At 40.4% G+C, this 18,882-nt stretch overlaps 1 protein-coding gene across 3 annotated transcripts in view; it reads left to right on the forward strand.

Annotated features, from left to right (window-relative positions):
- Positions 1–18,882, forward strand: part of AFF1 (ALF transcription elongation factor 1) — a 201,145-nt gene that overhangs the window by 8,477 nt on the left and 173,786 nt on the right. For 2 of the 3 annotated variants that reach the window (XM_049104811.1, XM_049104810.1), the window contains exons 2-3: positions 5,156–5,336; positions 7,058–7,134. In XM_049104811.1, the coding sequence (XP_048960768.1) occupies positions 7,094–7,134 (41 nt within the window). In that variant the 5' untranslated portion in view covers positions 5,156–5,336; positions 7,058–7,093. The remainder of the gene's footprint in view (positions 1–5,155; positions 5,337–7,057; positions 7,135–18,882) is intronic. The other variant, XM_035709568.2, reaches the window with a different exon arrangement.

The following is an 18,882-nucleotide window of genomic DNA, read 5'->3' on the forward strand; positions in this document are numbered from 1 at the left end:
TGAAAGTATAAACTTATATTAATTAAGCAGTTGTGGGGCCCCTGGGTGGCTCGGCGGTTTAGCGCCTGCCTTCGGCCCAGGGCATGATCCTAGAGTTCCAGGATCAAGTCCCACATTGGGCTCCCTGCATGGAGCCTGCTTCTCCCTCTGCCTGTGTCTCTGCCTCTCTCTCTCTCTGTCTCTCATGAATAAATAAATAAAATCTTAAAAAAAAAAAGCCGTTATTGCAGCTAGACACATTCCTAAGCCATATAGAGCATAATGGAATTGAGAGTGCATTGGTTGGAGGATGTGGCTGAAGGCCCAACTGTTCTACATTAGCTACTGTAACCAGGGAAGGCCTCTTTGAGAATGATCATTGAACAGAGGTCCAAATGATGAGAGGGAGCCAACAAGATATGAAATGTATACTTGAGTTTGGGGTACCACCAGAGCCGCCCCTTGAACAAAGATTTTGAAATGAAGAAACAGTTGGGGAAATCGTGTTCCGTTATGGATTTCTAAGCTGTGGGTACTGTATTCATTGGAGAGCTAAAGGAACTGTGAGTGATCAGATCGGTTTGGGGCCTTGGGAGATTATGATCTGCTTGGGGCAGAGTTCGGGAGAATGCCGACAAAAACAGTGTATGATCCATGACTCACCCCTGACACATTGCCTGTTACTCCTGGAGGAATGTGTGGGGAAGAGGAAGGGAAGTAAACTTGACAGGGACTACTGACCAGTCCACACACCCTTTGAATCTGGATGGAGTTTTTTTTCCCTCATACTCTCTTTTGGGAACTGGGTCATGGTCATGGGACTTTGAGACCTGCTTAGCTCTGTTGTTGTTGAAAAGCAATATATGGATTCTTCCAAGCCTGTGCTTTGATTGGCAGAAAAATAACTAGAACAACAACTACTAACATTTCACTGAGTGCTTAACATGGGCCAGGCATTGTGCTAAAAATATTACAAACATTTTACTTAGCCCTGTCTCAATCCCATGAAGCCCCGTATAACTGATGAGAAAGCTGAGACCTTAGGAAAGAAAAAGTAATTTTTTTGAGATCATATAGCTAGTAGGTTCCAGAGCAGGCCTTTTAACTAGCTTGTCATAAGGACTTCTGAGACAAGGTTCCCTAGAATGTGCTAGGTTTGGAACCCCTTAAAAAATGAAATAAAATTTTTTAAAAAAAATATTTTATTTATTTATTCATGATAGACACAGAGAGAGAGAGAGAGAGAGAGAGCGTGCCAGAGGCACAGGCAGAGGGAGAAGCAGGCTCCACGCAAGGAGCCCGATGTGGGACTGGATCCCGGGACTCCAGAATCAGGCCCTGGGCCAGAGGCAGGCGCTAAACCGCTGAGCCACCCAGGGATTCCCAAAATTTTTTTTATTTGAATTGTTTTACCTGTTATTTTGGTGAGAAAAGCAATTTGATATACATGACATTTTTATTTCTGAATACATTTGGAAGGACTATAGGAGACCTGGCAGGGTGCGTTCCTAAATGAAATGTATTCATTTCACTTATATAAAATGTAACATAGGTGTTGCTGACTTAATAACAAGAGCTGCAATGAATTCTCCTCCCTCACCCTCTAGCTCTATATGAGCTGCTATGTATTAGATGCCTATGATGTGTCAGTGTGCTAGGCATTTTAGCTAGATTTAAAAATATATACATTAAGACAGGAGTGGAGTGGGGCCATATGGGGCAAAGGGAGAGGGAGAAGAAGATTCCCTGCTGAGCAGGGACACTCCCCCCCCCCCCCCCCAACACCTGGCTGGATCTCAGGACCCAGGGATCCTGACCTTAACCAAAGGGAGACCCTCAACCAACTGAGCAACCCAGGCACCCCCATTTTATCTAGATTATATAATTTGTTCTCTTCAGTAACACTGTAAAATTTGCTATTTTCCATTTTACAGATGGGAACACTGAGGTTGGTAGGATTTAATTTACCCAAAGTGATCACCTGTCTCAGTTGAATCTATTCTCTTTCTGCTATACTGCCAAGTTGGTTTTAATTTACCCAAAGTGATCACCTGTCTCAGTTGAATCTATTCTCTTTATGCTATACTGCCAAGTTGGTATTTTCCTTTTTGTTTTTATTTTTTAAATTTTATTTATTTTTGTTTAATTTTATTTTTTTAAAGATTTTACTTATTTGAGAGAGAGAGATAGCAAGAGAGAACACAGTGAGAGGCATGGAGGAAAGCAGGCTCTGCTAAGCAGGGAGTCTGACACAGGGCTCAATCCCATGACCCCGAGATCATGACCTGAGCTGAAGTCAGACCCTTAACCAAATGAATACCCAGTTGTCCCTGCTTTATTTTTTAATAGGATTTTATTTTATTTTATTTATTTTAAACCTTTTTAAAAAATGTTATTTATTCATGAGAGACAGAGACAGAGAGAGAGAGAGAGAAGAGAGGAGAGACAGGCAGAGGGAGAAGCAGGCTCCATGCAGGGAGCCTGACGTGGGACTCCCACATCCAGGTCTTCAGGATCACGCCCTGGGCCCAAGGCGGCGCTAAACCACTGAGCCACCCAGGGATCTCCAAATAGAATTTTAAACTGCCTCTTTCTCCCCCTCTTTAATCACATCTTGTCTTTATAATCTAGGAAAATAATACAAAAAAAAAAAAAAAGAATGAAAACATAAAGGAGGACCTTCTGATTTTAATATTTATAGGCCAATTTTCTTCCCAGTCCTTATATTTATAGAAAAGTATGTTTACACGAATAATAAAAGATTCCTAGCATACAGAGGGTCTCTTTCCAGAGAAGTCACCATTTACAGCTTGGTATATGTATGCACACATGTGTTTGTATGGTGCATAAACAAAAAGTATTTTTTTCTTAAGCAAATTGGCTCACATTGTACATGTTACACATCTTGTTTATTTTTTTATTTATTTTTATTTTTTATTTTATTTTATTTTTTTTTACACATCTTGTTTAGATACAGATATTCTTTTTTTTTTTTTTTTTTTACGATAGTCACACAGAGAGAGAGAGAGAGAGCAGAGACATAGGCAGAGGGAGAAGCAGGCTCCATGCACCGGGAGCCCGACGTGGGATTCGATCCCAGGGTCTCCAGGATCGTGCCCTGGGCCAAAGGCAGGCGCCAAACCGCTGCGCCACCCAGGGATCCCAAGATACAGATATTCTTTTTGATGTTCTGTTGCATCTCATGATATATCATAATGGAGTCATTTCTGTGTTGGCATATATTAAGTTACCAGTTTTCTTACTGTTCTAAACAATATTTTATTGCACATGATTCCTTGTATACATGTGACTGTATTTTTGTTTTAAAGATTCTATTTATTTATTCATGAGAGAGAGAGAGAGAGGCAGAGACACAGGCAGAGGGAGAAGCAGGCTCCATGCAGGGAGCCCCGATGTGGGACTTGATCCCGGGTCTCCAGGATCACGCCCTGACCCAAAGGCAGACACTCAGCCGCTGAGCCACCCAGGTGTCCCATGACTGTATTTTTAAGAAAGATTCTTTGAAAGAGACATTAACTGAAGCGTATACTGATTTCCTTTCTTAGCAGTGGTTTAGGTTAATAACTTCCTGACTACAGTAGGCCTCCATTCCAACCTAACCTTGTGAGTTGCGTGGCCACCCGTACAGCTGCATAAATCATACGTTAGCACTTAAACAGTATTTCGTGGGCTGAATTTGTTTTTTTCAGTGAGACAGAATTGAGATAACAGTCAATAATCTAGCGATGCAGCCTCCTTGCACCTGCCTCTGTGGAAAGACTCCTGTCTCCTGGCAAATTAAAGAATAAAGAATTTGAGTTGAACAGACAAGTTCCTGGCTGTGCCCTGGGGCTGCATCCCTCAGAGAATATGTCTCTTTCACTTTCTACTGTATCTACTCATCCAAGAAGCCAGTGGTGAGACCCACAGTTTTGGCCTATGTTCAGTGTTGGACTTGTCCATTTCTACAACAGTTTTTTTAAAAAACAGACTTTTGGGATGCCTGGGCTCAGCCGTTGAGCTCAGGGTGTGATCCCGAGGTCCAGGATTGAGTCCCACATTAGGCTCTTTGCAGGGAGCCTGCTTCTCCCCTCTGCCTTTGTCTCTGCCTCTCTCCCTCTGTGTCTCTCATGAATAAATAAAATGTTAAAAAAGAAAAAAGAGTTTTAAAGATTTATTTCTTTCAGAGAGAGGGAGAGAGAGCTCACACATGCATGCACGCACTGTAAGCAGAAGCTTGTGTAAGCAGGAGGGGCAGTGGGAGAGAGAATCCGCAAGTTGACTCCCCACTGAGCGTTGAGCTTGATGCAGGGCTCTATCCCAGGACTCTGAGATCATGACCTGAGCTGAAATAAAAAGTTGGACACTTAATCAACTGAGTTGCCCAGGTGCCCCCAAAATAGACTAAAGAGTTATTTTAGGTTCCCAGTAAAATTGGACAGAAGCTATAGAGATTTCCTATAGACCTCCCTGCCACCCCACCACTACCACGCGGCCCCCATGCACAGCCTCCCCATAATCAACATCTCCCAGCACAGTGGTATAGTAGTTTAAAATGATGAATTTGCGTTGACACATAATTAGCACCGTAGAATTCGAAGGTCCAGCTTTCTTTTTTTTTTTTTCATTATTTATGATGTAAGAGAGAGAGAGAGGAGAAGCTAGGAGAGGAAGCAGGTCCATGCCTGGGGCCGATTGGATCGATCCGGGTCTCCAGGGCGCCCTGCCCAAGCGCAACACTGGCCACAGGATCCTCTTCTTTTTTTTTTTAGGATATTTTGCGGTTGCTGCATTCTTAATTTTGTAACATTCTCTGACTACCTTATATAAAATTGCAACACCTTACCTTGGTTCCTTGCTGGCACTCTACACTTTGCCTTTGTTTTTGCCCATAGCAACCCTTTTACTATCTAATATCTATGTATTTTTCTTCTGTTTCTTCTTTGATAAATTCTATACGCTTTGCCACGTTGCTGACGTCAAGTCTGTTTTCTTCACTTTTATTCTATGTAGATGTTCAGGAAATATTTGCTGGCTTAGTGACTAAATGAACAAATAGGGGAACTCAGGACCATTTTATTTTTTATTTTTTTATTTTTATTTTTTTCAGGACCATTTTCTTTCTTTCTTTCTTTCTTTCTTTCTTTCTTTCTTTTTTTTTTTTTTTTTTTTAAAGATTTTTAGTTATTTATTCATGAGAGAGAGAGAGAGGCAGAGACACCGGCAGAGGGAGAAGCAGGCTCCATGCAGGGAGCCCGACGTGGGACTCGATCCTGGGTCTCCAGGATCAGGCCCTGGGCTGAAGGCGTCGCTTAAACCGCTGAGCCACCTGGGCTGCCCTCAGGACCATTTTCAAGGTTGGTGTTCCTCTGCAACCCAACCTACCTCCTCCCTCACTGCCCTCTTGCTCTCCAAGACCTAGGGTGGGTACTGTTGGGTTGCAAAGCAAGTGGACATCTTGATTGGGATGATTATGTGGGAGACTGCCATCACTGACTCTTCAGATGCCTTTACAGTGTTACGAAGAATAATGCTGAGATGACACACTATTTTATTGACCACCCACTGTGTGCCAGCCCTAGTATCAAGAGAGAGAAAAGAGAGCAGCAAAAGGGGAGAAGGGACAGTATTGCTGGGAAGGGACGGGGGGGGGGAAAGAAGATGGAGAAAGAGGGGAAAGGGAAATAAAATTGTGTTGGATAGAGGGAAAGTGAGAGAGAGTAAGCAGCAGTGGTTGTGGGATGGGACGGGAATGGTTGGGGTTTGAGTTGGAGAATTTAGGAAACCTGCCTAATTAGGCTCCTGTAGGCCTGGTTACTATACTGGTTGGAGGAGTGTGGGACTCCAAAGCATATTTGACCCTGAAAAACTGAGAGCTCTACCAGTGAGTTTAACTAGAATGTTTGTAGCAGTCCATGTTGCATTCTTTTTTGGGGGAGGGAGATAGAGAGACAGTGCTATCTACTGGTATGGAAACATTGTGGTCAGCAATTTTAATTTCATGGAGGAGGAGGAGATAAAAGACCTTATCAGGTGTCACAGTAGAGCTGGACTATATTCAGAGTTTCAGCCTCAGCCGGAAGTGTACAGTTAGCCTCTTAAACATAAGAGGCAAGCTAAAACTGGTACAAATTTAGTGTGTTTTCATTTGTATCACAGTTTGTTAAATCTGTACTAAGATCATTCGTAATAAATCCTTTGCCTTAAGGATGTTTGGGAAAATTGAGACTATTTAAAGCAAGTTAGGATAAGTGCAGTTAGTTCACACATACATACAAGAAAGGGAAAAGGAAACAGCTGTTGATAGTGTTAACCATAGAGAGAGGTTGTTTCTAGAGATACGCAGGGCAGTACCAAGGCCGTCTGCCCAGGTTGTATAACTTTTTCTTTTTTCTTAAATTTTTTTTTTTTTTTTTTTGGACCAGTACTCTTTTGAGAGCTCAAAAAATGGCTTTGGGGATTAAGCACCTTTTAGGAGTGGAAGTAAATTCTTACAATTGGCTCTTACTTGGCCTACTTTTTTATTAAGTATTCTTATGTAAAGATCAACTGGCTGATTTCCTTTCTTGTGCATACTCTTACCTTTCTTCCTTTTGATTCTAGACGGAGTGCTGATACAACCTGTTACCTCAGGCAAATTACTTAAAACCGAGTTTCAGTTTTCCTAGTTATAAAATGAGTTATTAGTATGTGGGGTATTAGCATCTACCTTGCGAGTTTATTTTAATGTTTACTTGAAATGCCATCTGAAAAGGGCTCGACACAATGCTTGGCGAGAATAGACACTAGGGAAATGTTATTTCCTTTCTTCCTTCTCATAATAAACTTGTATGCATTGCTTCTTGCTGAAATGGCTTTGAGTAGAGGCTCAAAAGTACATTTGGCCTTTGATATATGATTTGGCCTTTGCTATATGATAACCAGTTTCTTCATGCAGTTTGAGAGTCGATGAAGAACCACTGTCTCTAATTCAAATGAAAACATTGAATTCTGTTTCCAGTAAGAATTTCTTGCCAGTCATGTGTACCTATGAGTTTACTTATGGGCTAATATTCACAGGTTGCTCTTTCTCTTTCAGATGAACAGACTCATTATTTTCCACTGACTGGCAGCAATGGCGTTTACTGAAAGAGTCCAGAGCAGCAGTAGCAGCAGGTAACGGTGAAATCCAGGATTCAAAGATGCAATGATATTTGAGTTTATGATGTATTTTTCAAAGAATAAGCTCGATCCTTTTCATTTTTATGATACAGGAAGGTATGTGAAAATCTTAGTTTTCTCTACACAACCCTGTTAGACCGGCTACATATTTTCTTTAGATCTAGTGCTTTCGGAACCTCATACCTCATTTCTTTAACATATAGGTGTTATAGTAGATCAGCATCCCAATTCTGTGTGCAGGATATTGGTCTGTATTACACTGTTTTGGAGAAAGGAGCACCTGTTCGTGAAATCTGCCCTATCATGAGAACTCTGAAGGACGGAATTCTGACAGTTACAGTTTATTTATTTGTTTATGTAAATATTTTATTTATTTTCATGAGAGACACAGAGAGAGAGAGAGAGAGAGGCAGAGACCCAGGCAGAGGGAGAAGCAGGCTCCATGCAGGGAGCCCGACGTGGGACTCGATCCCGGGTCTCCAGGATCACGCCCTGGGCTGCCGCTGAGACACCTGGGCTTTCCTGTCAGTTACATCTTACTACTTTCAGATCTCTCCCTCCAAGTGTGCACATATAGTTAACTTCCTTCTTGCATATACTGAATGATCAGGATTGGTTGAGGGGAGCATATTAATATTCTGAAGCAGTTATTAAGAGTAACTCATTTGATATCACTGATCAATTTTTATTTATACTGTTAGATATTCAAAAACAGATTTAAGAATGAAAGATGGAGACTCAGACTTACTCAGCTAACATTTATTAACAGATGCTCGTGCCTGTAATTCTGGAAGGTCCTGCCTGGATGCTTTCCTACTTCCCTTTCTGGTTCATTTAGGAAACTCTTCCTCTGTTCCAGGTGGCCCTGGTGGTACTGTTGTTAGACTTGGTGCACTCTCCTCCCCCACAGAGGAAGGCATGTGACCCAGGCTGCAGCAATTCACATTCTGCTAGAACGAGGGGAAGCTGTTGTCGTCTGTCTTTAGGCTTGTTCATTATGTTCAGTTACACATAAGTTTTAAATTTTTATGCAGTTAAATGTCTTGTCCTTTATGGATTCTGGTTTTGATTGTGCTTAGAAAGGTCTTCCCAACTTCAAGATTGTGAAAATAATGTCATGTGTTCTTTGCTGGCACTTGAATGGTTTCATTTTTTGCATTTAAATCAGAACTTGTGAGCTGGTGGCCTATGGGACAGATCTGGTCAACAGATGGGTTTTGTTTGGCCCCTCACAGTGTTCTAAAAAAATACATATATATCTGCCAATGTTTTTTTACATAACAATCTAGACTTCCATCTTCTCTTAAAAAATTGAAGTTTTAACAACCTCGGCCTTGCGTTGCTGTATAGCAGCACTCAGATACAATCTAATAGCCACTGCTCTTTGCAACAAGGCATGAGGTTAGATGAGTTCTAATTCAGAACTTACCAAATGGTATGCCATCAGTATTTTTCAGGTGTGCCAACATGTTCATCCTCCCAGCCTGTGGGTCAGCCGGAACTCCAGAACTCCCCCTTGTTTCCTCTTGCAGACATCTGCTTTGTCAGGTTGCCCCAGAAAGACTTGCTATTAAAAAAAAAAAAAAAGATCGGAAGAGTACAGGTACTTTCTAGTTCACTAGTTTCCACAGTTGGAATCACACATTCACTTCACTGCTTAGCCCTCTTAACTTGTGACCCATTTCAGATTTTGGATGTTTAATTTTTGAATTTTTCAATTAAAAAAAAATTTTATTTATTTATTCATGGGAGACACAGAGAGGCAGAGACAGGCAGAGGGAGAAGCAGGATCCCCGTGGGAATCTGCTCTGCTACTCGGTCCCAGGACTCTGGGATCACACCCTGAGATGAAAGCAGATGCTCATCACTGAGCCACCCAGGCATCCCTAATTAATTAATTTTTAAAGTAGGTTCTATATCCAATGTGGGACTTGAGCTCACAACCCTGAAATCAGGAGTCAGTCATATGCTCTACTGACTGAGCCAGCCAGGTCCCAGATCTTGGACCTTTTAGTATTTTATTTAAAAAGGTATTTATTGATTCATGAGAGATGCAGAGACACAGGCAGAGGGAGAAGCAGGCTCCCTGCAGGGAGCCTGATGCGGGACTTGATCCCTGGCCCCAGGATCACGCCCTGAGCTGAAGGCAGATGTTCAACCGCTGAGCCACCCAGGCGTCCCTAGTTTTTATTTTTAAAATTTAATTTTTTTAAAGATCTTTTTGCGTGAGAGAGTTTGACTGCATGAGCAGGGGAGGGTCAGAGAGAGAGAGAGAGAGGATGAATCTCAGGCAGACTACCTGCTGAGCCGGGAGTCCAATGCAAGGTTCCATCTCAAGACCCCTGAGATCATGATCTGAGATGAAATCAAGAGTCAGATGCTTAACTGACTGAGCCACCCGGGCACTTTAGGAGCCTTTTTTTTAAAAATTTTTATTTATTTATGATAGTCACAGAGAGAGAAAGAGAGAGAGGCAGAGACACAGGCAGAGGGAGAAGCAGGCTCCATGCACCGGGAGCCCGATGTGAGATTCGATCCCGGGTCTCCAGGATCGCGCCCTGGGCCAAAGGCAGGCGCTAAACCCAGGGATCCCGCCTTTTTTTTTTTTAAAAGCAAAAGGCTAGCCAGTTGTTTCAACATAATTTATTACATCATCTCTTTTCTCCATTGATTTGAGTGCTGCATCTAAATTCCATCACCATCTTGAGTATTTGGTTGGACTCTTTTGTTCCATTGATTGATTGTTCTGGCAATGGTGCCATACTATGTCACTGTATTTTCATAGATCTTAATATTCAGGCACTTCTTTGTCACTACTTTTCATTTTTAGAATTTTGGTAGTTATTCACATCTGATTACATTTCCATGTATCCTCTGAAGTCATTAGTCATTTTCTAGAAAAATGTTGACATTTTGATTCAGGTCTTTTTGAATTTTATCAATTAAGGCGGCAACTGGGTGACTCAGTAGTTGAGCATCTGCCTTTGGCTCAGGTCATGGTCCTGGGGTCCTGGAATCGAGTCCTGCATCAGGCTCCCACAGGGAGCCTGCTTCTTCCTCTGCCTGTTTCTGCCTCTCTATGTGTTTCTCATGAATAAACAAATTAAAAGAAAAGAATTTCATCAATTAGGGAGAGCTTAATTCTATAGCATATTAAACCTGAGTCTCCCTACAAAGGAATCTAAATATCAGAATGGTGAAATTTTAAGTGGATGAAGAAATTTTAAATTTAAATTGTAAGATTTTTGCGGGTGTCTGATTTTTCAAGAATTTCTAGTTTTTGGCTGCCTGGGTGGTTCCATGGTTGGGCATTTGCCTTTGACTCAGGCAGTGATCCCGGGTCCTGGGATCTAGTCTCACATTGGGCTCCCTTCAGGGAGCCTACTTCTCCCTCAATGTCTCTGCCTTTCTGTCTCTCATGAATAAATAAATAAAATCTTTAGAAAAAAAAAGATTCTATTTATTTATTTATGAGAGACACAGAGAGAGAGGCAGAGACACAGGCAGAGGGAGAAGTAGGCTCCATGCAAGGGAGCCTGACGTGGGACTTGATCCCGGGACTCCAGGATCACACTCTGGGCCAAAGGCAGCGCTAAACTGCTGAGCCACCGGGCTGCCCAATAAATAGAATCTTTAAAAAAAAAAAAATTTCTAGTTGTTGACATTGCCTCCCATATAATTTCTAGTAGAATATTCAGTTATAATAGTTACAGTATTTTCAGTGTTAAGGTTGAAACAATTTTGTATTCTATTACTTACATATGTTGCTATTGTTAATAATTACTAGAATGGGTGAATGGCATTTGTAGTAACATTCTGGCAGTTATAGAACTGGTTTTATTGTTTGTTACATTTTTTCAACTCATAACCTTCCTGATATGCGCCTTTTAGTTTTAATACCCAATACAAGTGATAAAGTTAGAGGAAATCCTGAATGGAACTCAATTTTTAATATATATCAGTAAGCTCACTGTTTAAATGTTTAATCATGACAGGTTAGTCTTTTAGTAGTCCAGAAAAAAATCCCATCAAATTCACGTGGAACTGGTCCAGGGCTAGCACATACTTGAAAGGAAACAGATGTGTATTGAGTATGCAACTCTAATTGTTCAAACCAAACAGAAGTCTGAGTGTGAGCCCTTACTTTGCTCAAGGCTATCAAAAGTCATAAGCGTGGATAAAATATTAATGTAATGTGTAAAGACAATATTTGTTTTAGTTCTTATAAATAATAGACTTACTCTCTGATTTGCAGATTTATCAGCATTAGACACTAGTGAATCGCAGCTCACTTATATTACCCCTACCCTCATTTTCCTCCCGTTCTTTTTGTTCTTTCTAAAAATTGTTACTGGAGTATAACAAACTGAATAGAGCAGACATTATTAGTACAGTTCAGTGCGTTTTCACAAAGTGAACACTCTTGTGTAACCCATCAAGTGACAATACCGGCTCTCCAGAAGCCTCCTCTTGTCCCCTTTCAGCTATTAACTCCCTCAAAGGCTGCCACTATTCTGACTTCTGACATCATGAATTTGTTTTGCTAGCTTTTGAATTTTATTTGCGTTTAACCATAGACTATGATTTTTAATGTTTTCTATTCAATTTTGATGTTTGTGATTATTATTCTATTTCATAAATTTAAATATGAACTTTTAACTGTCTCAGTAATAATGTATTTTATATTAAAATACTATGTTAGAGGAGAGGTGGGTGGGGAGATGGGGGTAATTGGGTGATGGGCAAGGTGTTGGGGTAACTGGGTGATGAACATTAAGGAGGGCACATGATATAATGAGCCCTGGGTTTTATATGCAACTGATGAATAACTGAACACTACTTCTGAAACTAATGATACAGTATATGTTAATCGATTGAATTTAAATAAAATTTTTAAGATGCTATGTTAGGGGATCCCTGGGTGGCTCACTGGTTTGGCGCCTGCCTTTGGCCCAGGGCATGATCCTGGAGTCCGGGGATCGAGTCCCGCATCGGGCCCCCGGCATGGAGCCTGCTTCTCCCTCTGCCTGTGTCTCTGCCTCTCTCCTCTCTCTATCATAAATAAATAAATAAATCTTTAAAAAAAATCATGCTAAAAAATAAATAAAAATGCTATGTTAGGTATATTTTATATAGTCCATCCTGAATATTTTTATTTTCCTTTCCATCAACTTTCCATAGTTTGATATAATTATCCTTACTCTTTCTTCCATTTTTTCCTCTTCTACCCTCCAACTATTACTCTGCTTTTAATTTTTTTTAAAGATTTTATTTATTTATTCATGAAAGAGAGAGAGAGAGAGAGAGAGAGAGAGAGAGAGACAGGCAGAAGGAGAAGCAGGCTCCATTGCAGGGAACCTGACGTACTCGATCCCTGGTCTCCAGGATCACACCCTGGGCTGAAGGTGGCGCTAAACTGCTGAGCCACCTGGGCTGCCCCTGCTTTTAGTTTTAAATTGTCCAGATAGGACATTTTATTTTATAATTATATCCTTGAAAGCTTTGTCTCTAAATTGATAATAGGTTTTTCAAACTTCTATTTACATTACTTTTATCAGGAAGCAAAATAATGTTTAGAGCTTTTTTTTTCCTAAGATTTTTATTTATGAGAGATAGAGAGACAGAGACAGGCAGAGGGAGAAGCAGGCCCCCTGAGGGGGAGTCCAATGTGGGACTCCATCCCAGGACCAGGGATCACACCCTGAGCTGAAGGCAGGTGCTCAACTCCTGAGCCACACAGGTGTCCCTAGAGTTTCATTTCATGTTTCACATAGGGTTATATTTCATATGGGTTCACAGTTATCACAGATAACCACTTGAAGGAGAAAGGTTCATTTTGGTCAGGAGAAATCAACTCTTTAGCTGAGCAAATTGTTCAAATTCATGCCACATTTTAAATTGCTTCATCTTTGATGTTTTTATTTTTCCTGGAGTTTTTAGTTACTTTTCTTTTTTCTTACTGAGAGAATATACCTTTTTGCCATTTCACCAGTCTGTTCCTCTTCCTCCCCTTCTTATTCTTATCTATTTGACTGAAATGTCTCATTTCCTTTTTGGAATCCAGAAATTAAAATTAATTTTTACAAAGTATGTGCTAAACTTCATTCTTCTGAAATTGGGCCCAGGTAAGTGAAGCCAGAGAGTAAAGTGGGGATACATTCGGTGAAAATGTTACTTGATGGGTGGAAAATATACGAAGGTAAAATGTAAGAATGAAAGAAATTGTATTTTAGGCTGTATCACCAGATCTGTGGGATGTGATTTTGTTATTTCCTGCCTTTAAGGGTAGATACTTCTTTTTTTTTTAATCTTATTTATTCATGAGGACACAGGGTGGGGAGGGGAGAGAGAGGGAGAGAGAGGCAGAGACACAGGCAGAGGGAGAAGCAGGCTCCATGCAGGGAGCATGACGCGGGACTTGATCCGAGGACTCCAGGATCATGCCCTGGGCTGAAGGCGGCGCTAAACCGCTGAGCCACCCAGGGATCCAGGGTAGGTATTTCTTGTATGTGTTTTAGGAGATGTGCTGAGATATGCTTTTCAATATTTGGAAAGATTTGAAAGATTGGATTTTGTGAGAGCTGAATCATATTATAGTACTGTACTCTTGGACAATCTCCTTCCCCAGGAGAGTCTGAAATAATGTTTAGCTCTCCTAATTGAGAAGAGTCCTCAATTAGTAAGGAAGCTACAAGGTGTTAAGCTGATTAACACCTATTATATGGACAGATTTTCTTTGTGTGAGTAAATCAGGGGCCTAACTTCCAGATGCTTACTAGAGAAATTAATGGCTGGAGGCTGTGTTTTCCTGAAGCAGTGATTGGCCTGGGCATTGTAAATAATCCACACCTGGATTGTGAACTGGGGAAATAGGAAAGTTTCCTGTATTTCTTAAGTCGTTTAAAGCCTAATTTACAAGTGCAATAATGTTTCTTATATAGAACTCATTGTATCCCTTTACTTTAGAAATCAGTTCCTAATTGTTAAGTATGTGACATTGTCATAAGTAGTTTAGGATGAGTCACTTAGTTTGATGGGTTTAGGAGTTTGGTTTCAGACTTCTCCCAGACCTGAGGAAATCTTTGTCAGAATTAATTATCTATCTCCCAAAGGGACCGTTAAAATTTGGGGAAGGGAGACTAAACTGTAGGAATACTGCATACTTTCACCAGTAAAATCCAGTTGAGCTAGTATTACATCCGTGTTACAGCAAGCCAAAGTGTAGGACTCTGCAGTGGGATAGCTATGTTTCAATCTCTGACATGTTGGTTACATGGGCAAATCGTTCAATTCTTAAAACCTCATTGAAATGAGAGGATAAGAAAAAAAAATGGGGATAAGAAGAATAATAAGTGGAAAGTGCTTATCACAGTACCTCCTACATCATAAATCTCCCATGAGTTTTTAATTCTACTACTTTGGTGATGATGGTAGGATGGTGTATTTCAGGGGAGTCAGAAGCTTCCTTAATTCTATTTTGAGGGGAAAGGCTTTGTTTCGAGGCAACTCTTTGGATAAAAGAGATTGTTTTTCAAGCTACTCCAGGAATAGCATTCATACAAAGAAGGATGATAGAGGAAACAGACCTTTAAAAACAAAATGTGTGTTTATTTGCAGAGCATGTGGATACACTTACAAGTTTTACAGTGGTCTATTTTACATTTGATATTGGTGATGGGATTGTCCTCAATCATACACATAGGATAAAAAACACGCTACTGCGTAGTATTTTCTTTTTTGCAAGTAACATCGTCATTAACAACAGCACTTTATGGAGGTATCATTTACACACCATTTTAAGTATACAATTTAATGATTTTTTAGTAAGCTTACTGAGTTTTGCAACCATTTCTACATTCCATTTTCAGAATTGCACTCACAGTAGATTCAGCTTTTTCCCACCCCAACTCCAGGTGGCCATTAATCTACTGAACAGTTTTGCCTATTCTGAACATTTCATATAAATGCAGTCATATAAAATGTGGTTTCTTTGTGACTGGTTACTTAGCGTAAAGTTTTCCAGACTCATCCATGTTGTAGCATGTGTCAATTTTTGTTTTTTAAAGATTGTTTATTTATTTATTCATGAGACACACACAGAGGCAGAGACAGAGACAGAGGGAGAAGCAGGCTCTCCATGGGGAGCCTGATACAGGGACTGCATCCCAGAATCACGACCTGAGCCACAGGCAAATGGTCAACTACTGGCCACCCAGGTGTCCCAGCATGTGTCAATTTTTCATTCTTTTGTATTGCCAAATAATCCATTGTATGAATATAGCATGCTTTATTTACTGTTCACCAATGGATGGACATTTGGATAGTATCCACTTTGTAGCTATTATGAATATTGTACATATCTTTCTTTTGGGTAGATATTAATATTTTTTTAATTTTTATTTATTTATTTATGATAGTCACAGAGAGAGAGAGAGAGGCAGAGACATAGGCAGAGGGAGAAGCACGCTCCATGCACCGGGAGCCCGATGTGGGATTCGATCCTGGGTCTCCAGGATCACGCCCTGGGCCAAAGGCAGGCGCCAAACCGCTGCACCACCCAGGGATCCCTCTTTTGGGTAGTTATTAGAAGTAGAATTGCTTTCTTGTAAGGTAGATTCGTGTTTAGAGTCGTCTTTAGATTATTCTAAATTCTGGTTCATTGTGCTAGTGGGTCAGTTTCAGATTCATTTGCATATGGTTTTTCTCTTTGCCTTCAGCCCTGAACTCTACTAATGCTAAGAGATGGAAGAGAATGAATTAATATTATTTAGTGCCTTCTGTATAATGGTTACTAGTCTAGGTAGTTAGCATGACATCATTTTACGTGATACTTTGGTCTTTGGTGGTGGATAAGATGGACATTGAGTTAAACGATTTAGGATTAGACTATCTTTGTAGGGATCCTAAATTTATGCTTTCCTGATTTGAAGGGAAACCTTTTTTTCTTTTGGGGGGGCTTCAATGACAACAATCCTTTGCTGTGATGTGTTATTTCTTTATTTGAGGTGCTTTCGTTATTCTTTCTGGCTGTAGGGAGGGATCTGCTGGAGAGGATGAGCGAGGTATTTCTTTTGCGTAAATGCCGATCCCTGACTTCCTCCTTACTTCCTTACTTCCTTCCTCCTTTCTTTCCTTTCCTTTCCTTTCCTTTCCTTTCCTTTCCTTTCCTTTCCTTTCCTTCCTTCCTTTCCTTTTCCTTTCCTTTCTTTTCTTTCTTTCTTTCTTTCTTTCTTTCTTTCTTTCTTTCTTTCTTTCTTTCTTTCTTTCAATAATCCTTTTCTTAAGCTGTAGCAGTTAGCCTTTTTAGGAATCTGTGGAACAGGATTAGGAGGAAGAGAATTTCAGTTCCAGGTTCCTGTGGTTTTCTGGAAGCCTGGAGGACATTTCAGAATTGGAGTCTTGTTTTCTGAAGCTCATGATAACCCTGTAAAGTGGTCAGATTAGATGGTAATCAGCTTACTTGTACTGGAGGAAGCAAAGGCCTGGAGAAGTTAATAGCTGGATGTGTGAATCAGACTATGGGGAATGCTAAGGGCAGCTAGTTTGTTTTGGTTGTGAAATTCTTAAATTACTGTACAGAATAACATTTAACATGTGAGGCACGGTGCAATTTCATTTCTGCTTTTGACCAACAGGTTTGAATGCCTCCATCAGACGATGCGTTTTTCATAGACTGCACTGCAGACTGCCACCATTTTTGTTGCTAAAATTGTAGACACTAGATTGTGTAGGTTTATATAAGATGTTCATAGATATCAAGAGAACATGTCTTGTTAAAGCTATTAGAAAGCATGAGGTCGTCCATGACTTCTGGTTAAGAAAAGAGTGTCTAGGAGTGCCTGGGTAGCTCAGGTCATGATCCTGGAATCCTGGGATTAAGCTCCCTATTGTGCTCCTTGCTCAGCGGGGAGCCTGCTTCTCCCTCTGCCTAGGTCTCTGTCACTCATGAATAAATTAAAAAAATCCTTAGAAGAAAAAATGTCTATTAAAGTTCTGGGTACCTGAGTGGCTCAGTGGGTAGAGCATGCAAGTCTTGATCGGGTTGTGAGTTTGAACCGAATATTGGGTATAGAGATTATGTTTAAAAAAAAAAAAGTGTATTAAAGTTATTTACATACTGATCCACGTAAGCCAAAGTGCTTATGTTGTGTTTGGTTTTGCTTCTTTGTTGTTGTTATTAAAATTTTTAATTATTTTAGGTAATTGCTATACCCAACGTGGGGCACAACTTTACAAGTGCAAGATGAAGAGCATCAGGCGCCCCTATGTTTTGTTTCTTGAGTCTTAATCTAGAGCAGCTACCCTACTTGGGGGCAGGGGTAGGGGGCATTGACTGGTCGTAGAATGGAGTTGTCTGTATGACAGTTTATTAACTCTTAATGTTTTTAACTTGTTCTTATATACCAGTGGTTCTCAATCAGGAATAATTTTACCTCCCGCATTTGACATCTGACAATGTCTGGAGAGATTTTTAGTTGTCATAATCTAATGGGTAGAGGGCAGGAATGCTGTTAAATATCTTACAATGCACAGGATGGCCCCCACTACAAAGAATCTTCTGGCTCCAAATGTCAGCATTGCTGAGGTTGAGAATCCCTGTGGTTCTATTCCAGGTATTTCCTGTAGAATGGAAGTTAGCTCTAAAGCTCAGAGTCAAGATAAGTCTTTTTACTAAAAATAGTTTAATAGTTCAAGAGTGCTGGTATTGTTCTGTGTTTTGATCTGGGTGCTGGTTACAAGAGTATGTCTCTGTGAAATGCATGTGTGAGCTGTGCACTTTTTAAAAATTGAAATATTAATATACAGTTTTATTTGGGGGTGTACAATGATTCAGTAATTCTGTACATTACTCTGTGCTCATCACCGTAACTGTACTCTTAGTCCCCTTTATCTATTTAACCCATCCCCCCCATTCGCCTCCCCTCTGGCAACCACCAGTTCCCTGTATTTAAGAGTCTGTTTTTTTCTGGTCTCTCTTTTCTTTGTTCATTTGCTTTGTTTATTAAATTCCACATATGAGTGAAATCACATATTTGTTTTTCTCTGTCTGACTTCACTTAGCATTACAGTCTCTAGCTCCATCCATGGTGTTGCAAATGGCAGCAAGAGCTGTATACTTTTAAAATGTGTGTTATACTCTAATTATTAAAGTTTACTTGAAAAAGTCTTAATAGTCCTGTTGTGTACCTTTTACTACCACGTTGAATTCTTAGATATGTTAAGAAATCCTTAAATCCTCTTCTCTTAAACTTCCTTAATACTCAGTTCCATTTAATGTAAGAGCATAACAGTGGCATAAAACAGGTGCCTTGTGACCTAATTATTAGGATGGTCGAGTGTCAGTTATGGACCAGTCAGGTATTTTTCATGTTCTGGAGCATTGCCATGAGAGAGAGAACACCTAAAATCGGTCAGTAAAGTTAGGCCACTTGGAGTACTTTGAAGGCTTAAAGCAGAGAGAGAAAGCCCTTCCAAAGTGGATGGTTTCAAGAGAGAAGGTCGCCTTTCATGAGCAATGGGATTTGGAAAAGGGGCATTTGGGGCTGAAAGAACCAGCAAAGGTCGGGAACGCATCAGGGGTGTGCTGGGAATCCTTTCTGGAAAGTTGTCTTAGAGCCAGCTTCTCTTTCCCCCATCTCTGATAAATCATTAGAAGGAAAGGCAATGAATTTTTTCTGACAGTTGTTTCTTACTGGGGCCAGAGCTTCGTTTGCAAATGAAAGGACTGCTGTTGGAGTAGTT

The sequence above is a fragment of the Canis lupus genome, chromosome 32 (genome assembly GCF_003254725.2).
Source record: "Canis lupus dingo isolate Sandy chromosome 32, ASM325472v2, whole genome shotgun sequence".
NCBI classification, from domain to species: Eukaryota; Metazoa; Chordata; class Mammalia; order Carnivora; family Canidae; genus Canis; species Canis lupus.